This window comes from Alosa alosa, chromosome 16, assembly GCF_017589495.1.
Source record: "Alosa alosa isolate M-15738 ecotype Scorff River chromosome 16, AALO_Geno_1.1, whole genome shotgun sequence".
Taxonomy (NCBI): domain Eukaryota; kingdom Metazoa; phylum Chordata; class Actinopteri; order Clupeiformes; family Clupeidae; genus Alosa; species Alosa alosa.
The window spans coordinates 28578428-28598717 of NC_063204.1; the positions used below are offsets into that span (position 1 = coordinate 28578428).

Below are 20290 nucleotides of genomic sequence, written 5' to 3' on the forward strand. Positions count from 1 at the left end.
TCTAGCAACTCTCCGTTGGCTTGCGAGCTGGAAAAACCAAACTTCGGTCAGGCCAATCACATTGTGTATGGTCGTTGGACGGGCTTAACAAACTGACGGCAGAGTTGCGACGGTTCCGCTTGAATTCCCTGCTACTTGAAAACAAAGAAGGTGGATGCTGCTGCTGGTGAACAGCACGACTTAAGCTTTTTTTTTTAAGTTGCCAAAAGTTTAATCAACTAGCAAACTAGCTCAGCTGGTGGGAAAACACATGGGACTCATGAGTTGTAGCACGATCCAATTGCGTGCAGAGGGAATTTGAAAGACAACCGTTTATCCCGCCCCTCGGACTGAGCACTGCCAATGGTGAGAGTATTGGCTTTCACTTCACATAACACATACTCAAATGTGTATACCAATCAAACTCATCTCTGTTCCTCTCCCACTTACTAACCTGAATGAAGCGTCCCTCTGCTCGGCACGCCTCTAGGTATGAGCGGTGGAGGATCCACTTCCCCGCTGCCATGGCTGCCAGGTACTTCTCGTTACGCAGCGGATGACCTACAATTATGTGTGTGCAGCTGAGGTCGAAACTCTGGCGTTCCAGCACCACACCACCTATAGCATGAAAAAGATCAGAGGAGAAATGCGCGGTTGAGGGTATAGGAAGATCAAACATATTGATCACTGTCACTTCTGCCTTTCATTTCTAATTTTAGTGGATAGGGGTGTAACAATAGTCAATTCAGAATTCAGTTTGATGCACGATTCAGGGTTCACAATACACTCACCTATATAAACAATGTATATAAACTCACATATTAAACAATGTATATAAACTCACCTATTAAACAATGTATATAAACTCACCTATTAAACAATGTAAGGCTAAACAATAAAAGAGCAATACATTTTGAATTGCGAAATGCCACGGTCATGCAACGTCCATATTAAGACGTTAAGACTGCTCCTCTAAACAATTCCCAATCTAGCTTAGTCTGTAGGCCTAATGGTTGATTATTAACTGGGGTGATATTAAATTATAAATATGAAAACTGACATGTTTTTATGGTCTTGGTCTCGACTCGGTCTCGAATCCTAAAGGACTCGGTCTCGACTCGGACTTGCTTCCTCAAAGACTCGGTCTTGACTCGAACTCGACTGTATTTGGAAACCAACAGACTCTGTCTCGACTCGGTCTCGACCCTTCAAAGACTCGGTCTTGACTCGGACTCGGCATAGGCGGTCTCGTCCCCATCACTAACTGCTACAATAGATTTTCATGTCATGTTTCTGAAAAATACAGATAAACTTGAGATGCTAAGAGGACATACCCAGCTCCTCTATAAGGGCGCTGTAGTCGATGCGCTCCTGGGGGTTGAGGGAGGACAGCTGGAAGCGAGGGATCTTCTTCTCAGGCTCCTGCTCCTCTTCTTCGGGCTGAGACCAGAAAACATGTGCTCAGAGTGGAAGACCTAGATGTTTCCATTTTAATTGACTGATTGCACCCTGGTAATTAAGCATGATTAGCTAGTTGGGGAATATGTTCCTAAAATAGAAGGAAGATGTGGATTGTGAATGGGTAACACTGAATGACTGTTCTTGAATGATGCTTACATCATGTGTGGGTGTGTGAGTGTGTGTTATGGGGGGTTGCATTACCAGAGGTGGCGCAGCAGGTGCTTTAGAGATGGGCAGGGCAATGCTGGGGCCTTTAGGCGTACGGACTTGGGGTTCAGCGGGCTCTCTGTGTGGACTCTTGCTCCTGAGTCCAAGCTGTTGCTCAATGACTTCACAGGCCGCTGAGGGGCAGACCAGAGATCACAGTTCAGCAGCCGTAAATGATGGGGAAAAAAGAGAACAAATAGCTCAACACAATACAAGGGAAATCAAGTTCCTCTGAGTCAAACTACAACTAAGTCAAAGTCATATATATATATATATATATATATATATATTATTATATATTGTGTCGTCACACGTCATCACATTTCCAATCTTTCCATTAGTAAGTAGAAAGCCCCTCAATAAAGCTACTGATTACTAATGGAAAGATTGTGTTGTTCGTATTCAAACAACTACAACATGTCATGACACGTGAGATGACACAGGGGATTTTGGGTGACATCCCCTCAGTAAAGCTACTGATTACTAATGGAAAGATTGTGTTGTTCGTATTCAAACAACTAAAACAAATCCTCCTGTGTGACCTTTAGTGATGCAGCTGTCTGATGACATTGCAGTGTTTCCTGCCACAATATCAACACTGACCGCCACACAATAATTTTCTCTGTTGTACTAATTAAATTAGATAAAAGCTAAGTGTTGTTCGTATTCAAACAACTACAACATGTCATGACATGTGTGATGACAAAGGGGATTTTGGGTGACATCCGTTGTTGTGTCACTGACGTGCCATCTGTTGGGCATGTGAGTGCCTTTCATTCCTAAATTCCAACACCTCATATGCAGAGGGCCTGTCCTTACCACCCATTACTCAACCATGACGTAATGTTAACTGGGCGTCTCATGGGTTAAAAACTTTCTCTGACTTCTTCATTAATGACTCAGACTCTTTCAAGTCATTCAAGGACATTTCTTTGTAGTTTCTAATTCCAAAACCAGACTTCTTTAGTGTATTTACAAGTCACTCAAATTATTTCTTCACTGTTTAAAAAGCAGCCATTCAGATTACATATTACAGAGCTTGAGAAATTAATTAATTCAGCTATTGCAGTTAAAGGCAAGATCTCACACTCATACAGAACTCTATCTGCCAACTCTTCCAACTCATTTCTATCTTTAAAAACAAACTGAGAGCAGGACCTTGGGGTTTCTTTGACAGATCTGTGCAATAAGATGACCTCCCCCTCAGCTACAAATATTAAAGTTAAAGAAACTAACTATCAGGGTTGTAAATTCCAGAATTGAATTGAAATCGGCTCTTAAATTCCAATTAAATTCTTGAATATCACTTGTATTTCAATTGAGGTAGCAAACAGGAACTAGAATTGCAATTAAAATTTTGCACAACCCTGCTAACTATACATGTGTGTATACATTCTATTTGACCCCAGTGAAGCTTAATACATTTGACAATGCAATTTTACCTGTTTGTAGGACGTGCAATGACGAATTTGGAACATTTATGCATATTTTGGGATTGTAAAGTTGTTTATTCTTTTTGGGAGAAGGTCCATGAGACAGTCAAGGATATTCTTGGTTGTGATTTTGATTTGAATCCTATGCTGTATTTGAATAATTTGAAAACGCACAGTTGTTTTACTCTGAATATGATCAACACAGTTCTTGTTTGTTTTTTGCCAAAAAAATGATCCTTACAAATTGGATCTCTCAGTGTGGACCCACCTTGGGCCAATGGCTGGAACAGATCATTGAATTTTCCCATTGGAGGAAACAACAAGTGAACATCACTGCAGACTGCAATATTTCACATCCACGTGGTCTTCAGTATTGGAAACTGGAACTAAAATTGGAACAGGAACTAACAACTAATAATTGTTCATGAACTGATAGAGTAGAATTTCTCCTTGTTTTTCTTAATGTATGTTAGTTGATGTGTGTTTTTGATGTTCCTTTTGTATCTAATCTAACCCACTTTTATGTCTTTTGTTTGTTGTCTTCTGTATGTGTATCTGCATAATAAATGACTAAATTGTAGGGGTGTGAATCTCTCATGTAAAAGACGATATGATTCGCATCTAGATACATGGGCACGATTCGATACAAGAAAAGATACATGTTCATAAAAAAATATTCAGTACGATTCGATGCGATGCGATTCGATGCAATTCGATGCAGTTCAAGAATGGAAAGCATTCTTAAAGATTTAATCATTTGCTCAAGGTGCACATTAATTTTATATTATCAGTTATCATGGTCATGGTTGTCAATTAGGCAAAAAAATGAATATGATGTATTGAAATGAAAAAAGAATAGTCTACATTTCAGTCAAACACAGCAGACAAATACAACATATTTTTTTTATAGACTATAGATTTTATAGAGTTATATCAGATTGTTTTCATGGAGCTGTAGCCTTGTTGAGGTAAGACAATACCGAAATAAAATAAAACAGTGCTTAAGACACTCTTGGCCTTTTCTCATATAGCCTACAAGAATAAAATAGGCCTACATATCAATGAACTCTCTGGGTTTATTCTGTTCCAACGGTAGACCTAATGCAGAAACCTGTATGAATATGAACAAAATGATTGGCTATTAATTTGTGCATCGTTTTAGCAAAGGCCAAATTATTATTTAACATTAAGGAAATCCCTTCATCAAACGTAAGGCTATACTCCACAGACTATCGTTGCTGTTTAGTGTTTAATTTCGCGCTTGATTTTGAAAAACAAAAGAGTAAAAAACTGTAAAACAAACGACCGAAAAGCGAGTTTGTCCGCGCTTAAGTTGCAGTAGATGTATGGGTAATGAGGTCATTTGACAACTTTGGGCAATGAATGTAGCCAAAAACGAACTGCATTACCCACAATTCCGTGCCACGTATAGTTTCAAAACCGGACGTGGGATGAACGCGCTGCTTGGAACGTAAATGAGAGTCTAAGCGAGCAGAAAAGGTTGTGAACCGATTCGTAACAAGTAAATCGATATAACGACCGGTTCATTTCAGTTTTATTCCGATACGGTTAATCTTTACACCCCTACTAAATTGTAAATTAAAAATCAAATAAAAAACCCTCAACTGCTTTCTATAGGGCATATTCAAGGTAAAGTCAGTAAACAGACTATTTCTCATCACTTGGGGAGCCAATTTCAAATTATTATTATTTTTGTTTTTTACCAAACTTGGATTTTGTATTTTAATCCTGCGAATTAGCATAATAACATATGCCTCCATAGGCAAGACATTACAGGTGCAGAGTAAGGTGTATATCACAAGATTTCCAACAAGATTTGATACAAGTTGGATTCTTTAAACCAACGATTCAATACTTTTAGATACTTTAAAATTTGCAGCGAGGTGGGGTATTTTGTCCATATTAAGTGATAGATTCAGTCTCACACAATCTGGCTTAGGTCCATAAATTCATTTCCTCACCCATCTCCACCAGTTCGGAGTCGGTCATGGAATCAGCAGGGTGTGTTGGGTGCGTAGGATCAGCCAGGGCTGCCAAGGTCTCGGAGTGCTGGGAGGGGCTGCCCGGCCACTGCAGGTGGTCGGCTAGCTTGGCACGCTCCGCACGCGCCGTTGGGTCATCCCACACAATCTGTTGTTCAGTCTGAGATGGCTCTGTGTTCAAGTCCATCATCACCTGCCTTGAGAGGCTGTGCACACAAACGCACACACACACACACGCATACGTGCGCACACACACACAAAAAAATCTCTTCAATAACTACCACCTTACCTCATCTAAATCTAGTCCCATGACATGGCATGACATGAGAAGTTTCTTGACGAGTTTTTCCATCCTTCCCACTCTTTTTCTTTCCTTTAGTTTTAGGAAAGTTCTACTGTGGCTAGTTGACATATGAACACATAAAAATCAACTGGGGAAGTTTTGTGGGCATAGCTATAAGTTATTTTTTACTTTATTCCCAAGTAATATATTCCTGCTTAGGCATATGGCATGAACAGGGTGATAAAACACAAAAAGCTACCGCCAATGCAATGCTATCACACTCTTTTTAATTCTAGAGTAGAGTACTTTGCCAAAAATCACCATCAGACTTATTCCCCTCAAATGGTACTGATAGACCACAATTAGGGGGTCTGGCTCAAGGCAGGGCTGCAATCAATTTATCGATAAGTTGTCAACTATTAAATCAATCAATTAAATTAAATCATCAAACTCATTTTGTAACTAATTGGCAAAACTCTCCAAATTTAAACCAAGAAATTCAGCTGGGCCATGCATTTTCAACAGCTGGTAGATTAAGCAGCAGGTAATGACACATTTTTAAACCAACACAAATTAATGTAGGCCTATTGAAAAACAAGTAGCCTAATGTTTATTCATTGTTTTCCTCTTGAATTTTGTCACATTAGACACAGGCACATCAGAAAGTGCATAAAACCTTTTGATGTGCCTGTGTCAGATGTGACACTTTAGTTGCATTTGTAAACTAGGCTATGACTAGGCCTAGGCTACACTCACGGCAATTTAAAACTGTTCATAAATTCTGATAGGACCACAGGCTGGGACACTCAGGGGTTGCCTCTGGGCCGCATGTGGCCTGCGGGCGCCAATTGAATAGCCCTTTCTAATCCAAAAAACAGACTTCTTTAAGTATTTACAAGTCACTCATATTATTACTTCACTGTTTAAAAAGCAGCCATTCAGATTACATATTACAGAGCTTGAGCGATTTATTAATTCAGCTATTGCAGTTAAAGGCAAGCTCTCTCACGCATACAGAACTCCATTTGCCAACTCTTCCAACTTATTTCTATCTTTAAAAACAAACTGGGAGCAGGACCTTGCTTTATGCCTTTGTGTGAGCATATGCTTGTCCATGCATGTGTTTGTTAGTTAGGCCTTACCGCCTAGCCTCCAGTGTGCTGGTTCTTGAGCTACGACCTGCCCGTGCGGCACTGCCAGGGGTGTGGGGGTTGGAGTCGGAGCCGTCGCTGCCTCCCCGCGCCAGCCGTACCGAGGAGCGACGCCCACTAGTAAGCCGTGTGGCGGACATGATCTCCTGTAGCTGCCGCTGGAGATTCTCACGCATCTCCAAAGTCTCCATCAGATCTGAGAGAGAAATACGCAAAGAGTGAGTAAAATCAAGACCAAAGAAAGGGAGGAAGCAGTCAACTAATTGTGGACAAAATGGCTAAAGGCTACATGGGCTAGACATTACTATGTATGGAAGTACTTCACCAAAAATGACACCTACTCCACGATGACATGCAAGTTGTGTACAGCTGCATTATATGTCTGCTATGGATAACCGTCTAGAAATGAAACACATGCTGCAAATAGCTAGCACTAGCTGTAATGTTAGCACCAGCAATGTACCGGTATAAAGCCTAGTTGCATTATGAAAAAGGTGTCAACTAGTACAAATCAGTAGGTGTGAAAGCCCTAGTGTGCATATGCGTGTCTGTGTGCGTGCAGAAACCACAACCGGTTGTGATTGTGGCTGATTTCTTAAAGAGAAGGCCTGGAGGAGTGTGATAGTTGAAACATAGTCAACTATGGATACTCACTAATTATGAAAGGCAATATAGAGCATATTCCACAACTCTGTCAAGAGTTTCAGCAGAGAGAATGTATGTACCTAAATTTGTGGAATCTGAAACAACGGTGTGTCTGTGCGTGTGTGCAAGTGTGTGTGAGAGTTTGTGTGCATATGCGCGCAGTGTGTTTAAAACTGTCTGCGCATTCTCACCTCTCCTCTCTGGACTGGCTGGTTGCACATCTCTCTCAGGCTCCCCATCATGGCTGGGGCGCTGTGGGGTCGTGATGTCGGTCAGGTCGTGTGGTGCAAGGCTCACCTGAAAGGATTTAACCAGCTTTGTCCATTAAAATGGAAAACATTCAAACTTAAAAAAAAATAAAATAAATTAACACACATATTTCATTACTTAAAGAAACTCTAGCGCAGTGAAGGCAAAACAAGCAATTTCCTTTATATAGCGCATGTCATACACCAAGGCAATAATAAGAAATAATACTAAAATATACTAAATTTGGCATGAATCGGAGAAGTGCATTGTCACAATGCACAAAATACCTCACTTCCTGTTGGGTGTGGCTAATACAACGTACATACGAAAATTGTTCGTCTTGGGGAAGATACGCACGCCTACCAAATGTGGTATGTATAGCTAAAACTATGCCAACCACAACACTAAGTGACATAAGGGGATGTCTGTAGGCCACACCATTGTCCAAGCCATTATCTGACACCTGTTGTCAGGGCTCAAAATTGAAGGTGTTCCGTTGTCCTGGTGACCATAAAAATTGCTCCCGGGATACAATATAAAGATGTCTGAGACAACTCTGGGACAGTAGAAAAAAAAATCAAAACAAATTTCACAATAGGTACTTTTTCCCTAAACTGTTCACATGGGAATCTAAACGTATCTTTCTCATCTGAAAAAAAAAAATATGAACAGTGAAAATACAACAGGTTGACACTTGTTTCTTTAGGAATCCGCCATCTTGTTATGACCGCCGCGCAGCGAAGCGGTCATTTTTCTTTTTCGCATGCCCAAATTTCTGTCAATGATTCCCGGGACACTGAAAGACCGGGGTACACAAAACTTGGTGGGCATGTACCCCCACATGGATAGCATGGAACCGTCATTCTTCGTTTTGATCTGTAGCCCCCCCCGCTGGACTGGACCCCTGAAAAGGAGGGTAGGGCAGACACAGTTCTCTGTGAATATCTTGAGAACTGTAGGGCCTAGGATGACCAATTTTTTCCGTATGTTTGCCTCCAGGGGTCATGTTAACCCATTCCATGTGCACACATGTGCATAAACAGATACACACGCACACACATACATTTACAGTAATCATCATTATGACACATACTCACACAGTAGACATATGTACGCATGCATGCACATGCACAAACACACATACGCAGGCAAACACACAAGCACGCACATACACACACACACACATACACACACCCACACACATAAACATAAATTTGTACACGCACACAATTCAAGAATTTTTCCCATCATCTACTCCCTGAATTTTTGGTCATTGATACCCGGGACACCGAACCACCGGGGTACATAAAATTTGGTGGGTATGTAGCCCCACTAGACTTTTACGGAAAAATTTCATTTCGACCCCCACAAGGCCCATTTGGACATGTCAGTTATTTGCACCACTGGTTAGATGTAAAACAGCATTTTGTTTCAGACTAGGCTACTGTTACTTAATTTGTGCATTAACAATAACGTTTCAGACTACTGTTACTTAATTTGTGCATTGACAATAAAGTATTACATGAACTAAAGATGACACAAATCTTATGTAGAAGAAGAAACATTCACAAAAATCCATCCATCCAAAATGACCTTTGTTTTTGATAGCTGTTGAAAACGGCATGGAACTGACAGAGATGTTTTTGTTTATAAATACATAAAAATAAATAAATAAATAACATTATGCTGATACCTTTTGCTTTTCCCAAATACAATGTAGCCTACAGGTGTAAGTGACCTTTCATCAATCCAGTTGCAATGGATGAACTGTGATGAACTGCCCTACTTGTGATTGTTTAGAGATTTTAAAGGTTTTATAACAATGCTACATCTTCTTTGGCTATTCTACAATCTATTCACCTTTTCAGCACCAGTAGGCTACTTTCTGTGCAGCCGCACACACACACTCAGGCATGCCAAACAAGCATACACAAAAGTTTCAAGAGTGGGGGATGGAGTAAAATATGGAGACAAATTGAAGTGTGATTTATTTTCGCGGAACGGATGTACAGGACTGAGCGGCGGTCATATTTTGTACCGCTATGTGGTACATCTAGTTTTGTAAAGAAATGAGTATTAAGTGACACAACAGGCCTACACGTAAAGGGTGAAAATAGGGCACAAGATGAGTCCTGCCTCTGACTAAAACACTGCCATGCTTTCTGTCAGTGACAGACGAAATGTCAATAAGCGTGAGAGTGACTGACAGCTTGGTGGTAATTTCCCAGGCTACTGGTGATTGTTTGAAAGCATTGAAAGCTGTGGCCATGACATCATGCTAAACTGACATTAAAGACACATGAAAATAGATTATTGAAGGAATGTTTACAACCCTGTCAAAATGACGGACAATGAGAAATTCTAGCGCAACCTCAAAACAATGATGAATAACGAGTCTATAGCGCAATCTCTGGAAACGAGTGTTGTGTAGGAGAGACAGCAGATGAAAGATTAATGTTCATAAAATGGTGTTTAATAAATTAAGTGTTCAGAACTTAGCCTACATGGTGGCCCAGAATGAGTCAATGAAGCGATGCAAGTTACAGAAACAAGATTCTATGTTTATTATGTAGAATGGAAAAAACAAGAACTTCAATTTGGGACACTGGTGGTGAAGTCCAGGACAATACCAAGTAAAATTCAGGACAGCTGCGTGAAACTGAGAAAAAAAAGTTAATTTCGAGCCCTGCCTGTTGTGTGCCAAATTTCAAGAGTTTTCGCAAATTCCAGCCGGATGCCAACTATAATAACAATCTTTACAGAAACAATAAGTATTCTTTGTAAAAAAAAAAATGAATGCGAGTAGAACTACCAGTCTGTATGACTTTGAATATGACTAATGTCAGTTTTGTCTGATCCAGAATCTGACTCACTCTGGTCTCCTCTGGGTCCGTCTGGGCCTTGGGTGGACCATAGGGCACAACTGGAGGGGGTGACCTTTGGGTGGTGTTGGCCACCTGGCTAAGTGTCAGACTCATTTTGGGGTTAAAGGTGAAAGGGTACAGAGACTCTGATACGTGCTTCTGCTCCTCAGCACACTGTAAAAGTAAGCAAAAACACACACACACACACACACACACACACAGACAGACAGAAGTTTAAGGTTAATAAGATTTATTCCAACAAACCATAAAGAAGTATCTGTACAGTGTCTAGTCGGCTGTGCACTTGCATGTTAGTGCTGGTGCAAAAATATTTTCCCACCTTTTCAGGAATTCTGTATTTATTAAATAAACTTGCACATTTCGGTATGCCACTCACCAATAACATATTTTAATGTGAAATGCACTAGGGATTTCATCAAGTCAGTTATTCGACTATTAAATTCACTAGACGGTGTTGTAGGCAGCAGTCCACTAATTGTGGACAAAATGGCTTAACACTACACGGGCTAGACATTCCTATGTAGCAGACAGTACTTCACCAAAAATGACGCCTCTTCCTGTACCAGTACATAAGGACTACAGGGTATCTGCACATTTTTGAAGTACACATTGAATGACTTAAGACCTTTTTAAGAAGTGTAAAACAATACCAATCACAGAAATCATCGTCATTGTCGTGGGATAGGCAGGAAAAATGAAACAACTGCCAAACTGTTGGGAGTATGCCTTATGTTGAAAATGTTTGGCAAAACTTTAGAAAACAGACATAACACATAATATTTTTGTATAGATGAATTCATAATGTCAGAAGTGCAAATTCAAATTGAGAGCACACCTGAAAAAAATAACCATTTATAGTAGGCCTTCATCTCTGCCTGAAAAAATATGTTCTTTGAAAAATCTTGGTGATATTAAAGACTGACACAGACCTCTCCCTCATAACATCAAATAAGCACTTCAATGTTTCTTTTTTTAATTCTGAATTTATAGCAAGTAGCCTATTGCCATAACGTACATATCAATACATAAAGATTGCTCTGAAAATGCAAATGACATAGGCTATGTTTAAGCAGGCTATATCAGCACTGCAGACTGTACACAATGTATGGTGAGGAAGTCTTGCAGAGGCATGGCCATCTCTAACATTCTAGGAATTTATGCAACACATGCAGTCGTTTTTCTTTCATCTCTCTCATTATGGTTATGAGTTTAGCTGAAATCATTTGTTTTTTGGCGCAGTTTGTTTGTTTGTATTTACCATCAAACAGGATTTTTGAAAAACACTTTGAGTAACATTGCGAGACACTGGCACTTGCAAAACCCTGCGCTCTCCGAATAGCCTACCCTTTAGTTGAGGTTATAAACAGGATGTTATAAACGGGAGGATACTATGAAAAATTACGTTAACCACCTGCATTAGCCTACATGGACAGTGTAACTTTGTTTGTCAGCTTATGAACAACCAAACTAGATTGCAAATACATGCATAACATTAACTTAATTCTTAATCTCTCGATCATTTTCCACATCCCTCCCTGTCTGTTTACCTTTGCTAAGGTGCTCATGAACAGTCCTCACTGGAGGAGCCAGACATGCAGAATGAGGAGGGCGGGGGATCGAGACGTCAACAATGCTGCTATTAGGCTACACATTCCATCATTCGCGCGTGCTAATATGTTTTAGTTAATGGATGAAAGCAAGGGCAATTAATTCAGAGTTGTGATTGGTCAAAAACTTTTCAGCTGGTTCAGAGCTCATTGGCAAGCCCACTATGCACCAGGTCAAATGTATAAATGAGGGGAAAAGCGTCCTAGCTAAAATGCATTTAGATTGGCAAGTCTGAATATAAGCTAAACAATCATTCTGCTCCAGATCAAATTTTAAGGTCTTAAATATCAGAAATAAAACACTTAAAATAAAACAAGACTTTTTAAGGACCCTGGGCTAGTTGACAACTATTATGAAAAACGTGTCAACAAATCACCCTAGTATGCAGGTGCAAATGCAGTGACATTTTTGTGCCTGTATGCATCTGGTGGTAAGCCATACTGGGAGTTAGGGTTGGGGCTGATTTCTTAGAAGGCCTTTGTTTGCTGAGGGGATTTTTGTGGTTTGTATTTTTAGGTAAGAACCCAACATGTGTGTACTTACTGCCAGCAGCCAGTGCTGAGATACCACATACAGCCTTCGGTCTTTCACAGCTTTGTACTCCCTACTGTTGTCCCCGACCTTTCCCTCATAGATGTAATGTGTTACCGAGTCATCACAAGCCCATCTGATCAGGAAGAAAGCACATTATTTCTTCAGAAAAAAACACATGATGCTCACTGAAAAACACAGAGGGTGATAGACGTCCTAGATATGCACAGAAACACACACACACACAAATAAAAACCTAGGCGTAAGCAAGAGATATGTTCTTCTCCAAAGGACACGTGTACAGTAACACATTACCTGAAATCGCCCCCAAGTGAGGAGGAAATGGCATTGAGCTCTCCTTGCTTCTTACTCAGTTTCTTGCTCACACAAATAACCACACCAGCTAAAGGGCCAGGTTCTTCTGCCTGCAGGTAAAAGGCTTTACATTAGTAGGCTGTGTATCTGTTCCTCTACTGTATGCTTGTGAGAGTCAGAGAGAGATAGTAAATATTATGCATCCGTGCCTGTCAGTGCAACAATAATCATACAGTCCTGTATACAAGTAGTTAACACAACATTGGTCTATAAATGCTTTCAAACGTGTGTGTTCAAACAAAGTGCAGTGTGGAAAATTCACAGCTCCTTGATGAGCAAAGGGATTGTTTCCCAAAAGAATGACTTGTATTTCAGTATTCAGCACACGTACCATGGGCTGCTGCTCCTTGTTCAGTGGTGGGCTGGCCCCCAGATCGGCGAGGTGTGTGTTTGGGCGAGAACTGTTGGCCACGGCTGCCTTCAGGTTCCGTTTGATCACTTCTGTGAGAGGAGTTTCCACACCCTGCTCCTGCTGACCCTTGTTGCCAGGAGTCTTCAGGTCATTCAACACATCCTGGCCAGATGAAAAAAAGGAAAGCAATCTGGATAAGTAAATTATTACTGTAAATCATGTAGATCATTAAATCAACTAAAACTAGAATGGTACTCAGTAGAGTGCATACTTCCACCAAGTGCCTTGGAGCTGTGATGGACCAAAGAGACTACAGTATGCTTTCACCGCTGCCTGTTGCTTTAGCGAAGCACTCTAAAATCTCTTTGTGAAACCATGCCCATTAAGACCTTGCCTTAAACTCCTCAGGAGTTGCTAGGTTACGGGGACGCTGGCGAGACACGCCGCTCCGTCTGGCGTCATGTTTTTGTTTGTTTTTATGTAATGTTCGTAATTTTATGTAATGTCATGTTTATTTTTTGTATTGGTTTGTCTAGTTAAATGTTTTCCCTATTTATTTACGTTATTTTTTTATTTTATTTTTATAGTTTTTGTGTTATTCTTAGTCCTTTTTACTGCTTCTAAGTCAGCTGATGTCGTTGACGTTTGTCCATTGGGAGCTTGCTATGGCTAGCTTTTGCCCTAGCTGGACATCGGACATCCTTCCATCCATCCGTGAGCGGTGCTGCACTTCACTGTCTGGTCGGGGGATCTCGGGACAGCTGGACCTAGGCTACTCTGCAAAAGATCTGCGTGGACGCCGAGCTGTTGCTGACCTACGAGCTGCCATGCCAACTGCAGACTAACTAGGCCTGACATCCTTCCATCCATCCGTGAGCGGTGCACTTCACTGTCTGGTCGAGGGGATCTCTCGGGACAGCTGGACCTAGGCTACTCTGCGAAAGATCTGCCGTGGCCGCCGAGCTGTTGCTGACCTGCGTGCTGCCATGCCAACTTCAGACTAACGTTAATGGTGAAGAGCTACAATCTCACGGAGCAACAAACGGTCGCTGTTAAAGGTCCATCTACACGATCGCCCACTACTTCAGACTGTGCTTCCAGTGATCTCCAGACTGCAGTCTACAAGGCCTAACGTTAACGTTATCTCCAGACTGCCAGTGAATTCACCGGGTTGGTCAGTTGCTAAAGAACATTGTTGGCGTTGCATGTGAAGACACAGGATCACACTTCACGGATCATCATTGCCCTTGGACATTTTTCAGCTGGTTTGGAAATTGGACTAATTTTAACATCACTTTTCCCACTTTTTAAATATATATATTTTTTTTACTTTTTATTTGTTTTGTTGTGTGTCTTGGTGTCACGGGTACGCTGGCGACTACGCCGCTCCGTCCGGCATTTTTTGTATTTGTTATTTTTTAAATGTATTTGTCATGTCTTGATGTCATGGGCACGCTGGCGACTACGCCGCTCCATCCGGCATCTTTTGTCTTGTTATATGTCTTGTTTGTGGAGCGCTTTAGGTTGCACTCTGTGCATGTTTAAATGCGCTTTAAAAATAAAACTGACTTGACTTGACTTAAAGGAGAAATCCACTGAAAACAATCGTGTTTACCTAGTTCGAGTTGCAACAGCCAGCAGCTAATGTAGCCAGGCAGCTAGAGCGCTACATTCTGGGGGCATGTACATGGGAGCTCACCGACACTGCATAACCATATCAATATTATAGCTATATTACAGAGTCCGCATCACAAATGTAACCGTTGTTACCTTAAAGAGCTACATAGTTTATTTCCCTAAGCTCATGCAGAACACAGGGGTCAAGTGTATTGTAATTGGGTCCGTCTGCACAAATAACTTTACAGGGTTCCCACTTTAAGTCAAATGTAAAATTCCATGACTTTCACCTGACTTTCCCTGACAAAAAAACTGAATTTCCATGACTTAAGCTTACTATATAATGAATAATACAATACCGACTAATGATTTCAGAGCAGCCGCGTAGCGTTCAAGAATCTTCTACTTTTGTAGAGCGGGAGATGAATAAAGGGGCATTGAATAACCAAAGCTGGGCTACTCAAGCAAGCAGTAAAGCTAATAACCAGATATACACCAGTTCTCTGTGGAAATATTTGTATTAATGTATTTTGGCAAGTAAATGTTAAACTGCTAACAACAAAATTCCCTGATATTCCATGACTTTCCCCAAAAAATGATAAAATTCCCTGACTTTCCATGTCTGGAATAGACTTTTCCGAAATTCCATGATATTCCAGAAATTCCATGACCCGTGGGAACCCTGAATTATAGGTCAAATTTACTTAAAATGTATATACAAGATAGAGGGTCCTTCTTGGTCGTTGTACATGATCATCTCGATCTGGATTAAGGATCTGGCTAATAGCATTTTTCTTTCACTTTATTTGTGTCACTAACATTGTGAGGGTCAGCAGGTGCCTTTCATTGAGATTATGTCATGTATAAGAAAATGGTTCAAAAAGGTCTGTTTAGTTAGTGTAGTCTGTATGTGAGGCGACACAGAGTGGCAGTAGTGAATTAGCAGGTAGCTTATGCTGTTAATTCAGTTTAATTCAATTCAAAAAACTTTATTAATCCCTGAGGGGCAATTTCCCTATGCCGACATAGTGACATATATGTTTTATAAAAACTGAAGAGGGTGCCCAGTGATTTTAGAACATGTGTACACAATGCTCTGGAGGTGTTTCTTATTTTTGATTGATAAGCCGGCATATAGATGAAAAGGTTAGTATGCCAGAAAGGTCAGAAAGTGGGCAGCCGTGGCCTATGCTGGTTCGATCCCCTACCAGTAAGAAAAATGTGGGCGGGGAAAGATGTTGAGCACTGCTCTCCCACGCCCACATCCACGGCTGAAGTGCCCTTGAGCAAGGCACCTAACCCCTCACTGCTCCCCAAGCGCCGCTGGTTAGTGTGTGCTTCACCTCACTGTGTGCTGTTTGTGTTTCACTAATTCAGGGATTGGGATAAATGCAGAGACCAAATTTCCCTCACGGGATCAAAAGAGTCTATATATGTTATGTTATAAAATATATGTTATGTAATGTTAACTTACCTTCGTGTCAAAGTTGGGCTTGAACAGCTGGTCCCTGCTGAGAAAACGTGAAGGTGTGTCCAGCTGGAACGAGCATGGCTCTTTCAGAAGGGGGGTCTTCTCCCGCCCCTCCTGTCCCAGTGGTGTTCCTGTGTCTGAGCCCTCCGTGACCTCTAATCCACTTTGACCTTTGACCCTTCGCAGGGCGGAGCGGACAGCCCGACTCTGCAGACGACTAGTGTCCAGCGGGGTCACCGCCCCGCCACTCTGCAGCCCGAGTAGGGAGACGTCCGGGGAATGTCTGGTTGGCAACGGGACCACCACCGGGACAGGGAGTTTCTGTGAACCGCCCACAAAACTGTCCTCACTGCGGTCTGATGATAAAAGTGAAGCATGATTCAGTTTCAGGGAGAAAAAGTCCTCCAAATGACTAAGCCCCAAGCCACAACCATTTCAAATCACATACTATACCGAGAGGCCGTAGGTTACAGTGATTTTAGAACAGCTAAGGAGCATTGTAAATAAATAATGCAGAAAACCCCTTTAGCTGTGCTAAAATTTCTGTAACCTACAGACTCGAATCGCTTATTGCCTTTCTAAAATAGTTTACCACATATACCTGGCAAGATTTCACAAATTAAAAGAACGGCAACTGAGATTGTGCTGCAATTGACAACGGCATCAAACACAATTCAGCCAATCATAATTAAAGACTGAAACTATCCGTTTTAGAAACACACTTCTATATCTACAGCAAATATAGATGAGTTTTAAGCACCCATGGTCATGTGCAACAATCTACTATTGGATATTCTTAAGTATGCACAATTTTTCGTGTTTTATTTCACTCAGTTAATGCTAGATATGGGAAACTTGCTAAAGACAATGATAAATAATTACCTAAATTAGAAAACACACATTTCAACAATTAGGCTGGTGTTCAAAAGTGTGAGTTTGTTCTTTCTATCAACAGCTACATCAATAGTTGCTAATGATTAAGGGATTAACAAGCGTAACAGGTTGGAAAGCACTGCATACATTTTAGGTAGCCAATTAACTCTATGCTCGTTTGAGCTTGAACTCTGACCTGGGGAAGGCGGCAGATCCACCAGAAAACGCTGTTCATCAGCCTTGCGGCCACATCTGGCTGACTCGAGGATCCACCGAAGTGAAACGGCGGGCAGACCCCATTTCTGGGCAGCCTGGTACTTGGTCCCCTCTGGTGTGCGCAGAACCAGGTGAGTGCTGGCCAGCATGCCTTTCCGCTGGTTGGCTGTTCGCACAAAGAAGTCCTGGACACTGCAATGATAAAGATAACAAAGGAGACATCATAGCGAAAAATATCATGTCCAAAGTTATCAACCCAGACCAAGCAGGATTTATTAAGGGAAGATACTCCACCGACAGTATTAGATGGTTGCTGAACATAACTAATTACTTAAGGTGAATCAAAGGCCTTCTCTGCTTCTATCTTTGGATGCAGAGAAGGCCTTTGACAGAGTTGAGTGGAACTTCCTCTTTAGTGTATTGCAAAAGTTAAACATGGGAGATGACTTTATTGAGTGGATCAAGGCAATCTACCAAGCTCCGAAAGCAGCAGTTATAACTAATGGTTTGACATCTGTTCCGTTCAACTTGATGAGAGGTACGAGACAAGGGTGTCCACTGTCAAGCTCATTGTTTGCAATAGTGATTGAGACATTAGCAACATCTGCACGAGATAATATCAACATAAAAGGAGTACACATTGGCAAAGACGATCATAAATTATCTTTATATGCTGATGATATAGTCTTATATATTGAGCAACCAGAAAATTCCTTACCACACCTATATAGCACAATTGAACAATTTGGAAAATTCTCTGGATACAAGATAAATTACAATAAATCCAATGCATGTCTCTTGAACCCAACAGAAGAAAGGCAGAAATTATACCCTTTTAAATGGTCACCAGATGGTTTCAAATATCTAGGAGTACACTTCACACCACAACTAGCTGATTTATTTAAAAAGAATTACATTCCCCTTAGTAATGACATCAACAGCGATCTATGTATATGGGCCAAACCACTTTTATCTCTTTTAGGGAGGATAAATGTCATATCCTTCCGAGATTGAATTTTCTCTTTCAAAATGTACCTTGCTACTTGTCTATAACATTCTTTAAAAAGCTGAACAATCATATTTCAAAATTTATATGATCCAATAAGAAACCAAGAATTAACCTACTGACCCTGATGAAACCTGAGCCCATGGATGGTCTAGGTTTTCACAATTTCCAACACTATTACTGGTCAGCCCAACTGAGAAACATACGATCATGGTCATTGGGAAGACCAGACTCTCATTGGGTACAAATAGAAGCAGGATATGTTGACCCAATACCTTTACACTCTCTCATATTTATCAAACATTTTGATCAAATATCAAACTGTTGCAAACACATTATCTGTTTGGCGAAACTGTTTGAGAAAGTTTGGCACTGCTAAATTCATTTCTGTATACTCACCTATTCATCAAAAACCTGATTTAAAAACAAATATTTGCATTTAACTGATAGATGGAGACAATAGGGGATAAATCAACTTAAAGACATGTTTCATAAAAACTGGAAATTCAAAACATTCCAAGAACTAAGTGTAGAATTGAATTAGCCTAACCCAGACCCTACATTTTAATGTGGGTCTGGCTCGTCAGGCTACTATAAAATCGCTTATTAAAGAAAACAAGTTACATTTCGAACTGACTGAATTGGAAGAGAACCTAATAACACTATCCACTATTAGAGGCCAAATTAGCAAACTGTACGACATTTTAAATCAGAAATGCCAAACTCGCTGTCGGAGTGGGCGCGCGTGGGGGGCTGGATGGCTTAACTTTGTTTATGATGTGTCGGTAATGTAATATAAACTAGAACTAGCTTGTTACTGTGATTTGTCAACATACTGGTTATTTAAGTATTGGTAATGTTTTTTATATTATTATTTTTTTTTTTTTTTTTTTTAATTGCTGTTGACCTTTTTTTTTTTAATTGCTGTTGACCTTTTTTTTTTTTATTTCCCCTTCTTGTGTATTAGTGAGTGGCATAGGTGTATGAATGTGGGTGCAAGTGTGTGTGTGTGTGTGTGCGTACATGCGGGCAGAGATGACTCAATAAGGGTGCGCATGTGTGTGCGTGTGTGTGTGTGTGTGTGTGTGTGTATTGGATAGATGCGTGTGCATCTGTGAGCCGTGCGTGCGTGCGTGCGTGCGTGCGTGCGTGCGTGCGTGCGTGCGTGCGTGCGTGCGTGCGTGCGTGCGTGCGTGCGTGCGTGCGTGCGTGCGTGCGTGCGTGCGTGCGTGCGTGCGTGCGTGCGTGCGTGCGTGCGTGCGTGCGTGCGTGCGTGCGTGCGTGCGTGCGTGCGTGCGTGCGTGCGTGCGTGCGTGCGTGCGTGCGTGCGTGCGTGCGTGCGTGCGTGCGTGCGTGCGTGCGTGCGTGCGTGCGTGCGTGCGTGCGTGCGTGCGTGCGTGCGTGCGTGCGTGCGTGCGTGCGTGCGTGCGTGCGTGCGTGCGTGCGTGCGTGCGTGCGTGCGTGCGTGCGTGCGTGCGTGCGTGCGTGCGTGCGTGCGTGCGTGCGTGCGTGCGTGCGTGCGTGCGTGCGTGCGTGCGTGCGTGCGTGCGTGCGTGCGTGCGTGCGTGCGTGCGTGCGTGCGTGTGTGTGTGTGTGTGTGCATGCATGGCGGCGCATATGGGGAGGATGAGGGTGTGATGTGGATGTAGAGCACCTGTTTATGAAAACGGTTCATGAGATCCATTGAAATTTTTAATGCACATTTGTAAATGAACTCGAATGAAAATAAAAAGATGTAAAACGATAAAATAATGTCCCAGACAAAGGCATAGGCAAGGTAAAAGACAATTCTACTGCTTAATCAAATCTTTTGAAAATGATTTATTCAGTTAAAATTCTCATGATGAAACTGCTTTGAAAAGCAGTGATATCTAGTTTTTTTTAGAAGTTGCCCATTGCATAGATTTTTCCATCTCACTTCCAAGCAAGTATGAATTTAACACTT

The 20290-nt window shown here is 41.4% G+C and overlaps 1 protein-coding gene across 1 annotated transcript in view; it reads right to left on the minus strand.

The window, feature by feature from the left end:
• topbp1 (DNA topoisomerase II binding protein 1) overlaps positions 1-20290 on the minus strand; it is a 46082-nt gene that overhangs the window by 12027 nt on the left and 13765 nt on the right. The window contains exons 13-24 of the mRNA XM_048265720.1: positions 17320-17531; positions 16254-16606; positions 13142-13324; positions 12751-12860; positions 12448-12571; positions 10285-10449; positions 7354-7459; positions 6509-6713; positions 5063-5289; positions 1642-1781; positions 1314-1419; positions 434-597 (exon numbers count right to left, since the gene is read on the minus strand). Coding sequence (XP_048121677.1) covers positions 434-597; positions 1314-1419; positions 1642-1781; positions 5063-5289; positions 6509-6713; positions 7354-7459; positions 10285-10449; positions 12448-12571; positions 12751-12860; positions 13142-13324; positions 16254-16606; positions 17320-17531 — 2095 coding nt within the window. The remainder of the gene's footprint in view (positions 1-433; positions 598-1313; positions 1420-1641; positions 1782-5062; positions 5290-6508; positions 6714-7353; positions 7460-10284; positions 10450-12447; positions 12572-12750; positions 12861-13141; positions 13325-16253; positions 16607-17319; positions 17532-20290) is intronic.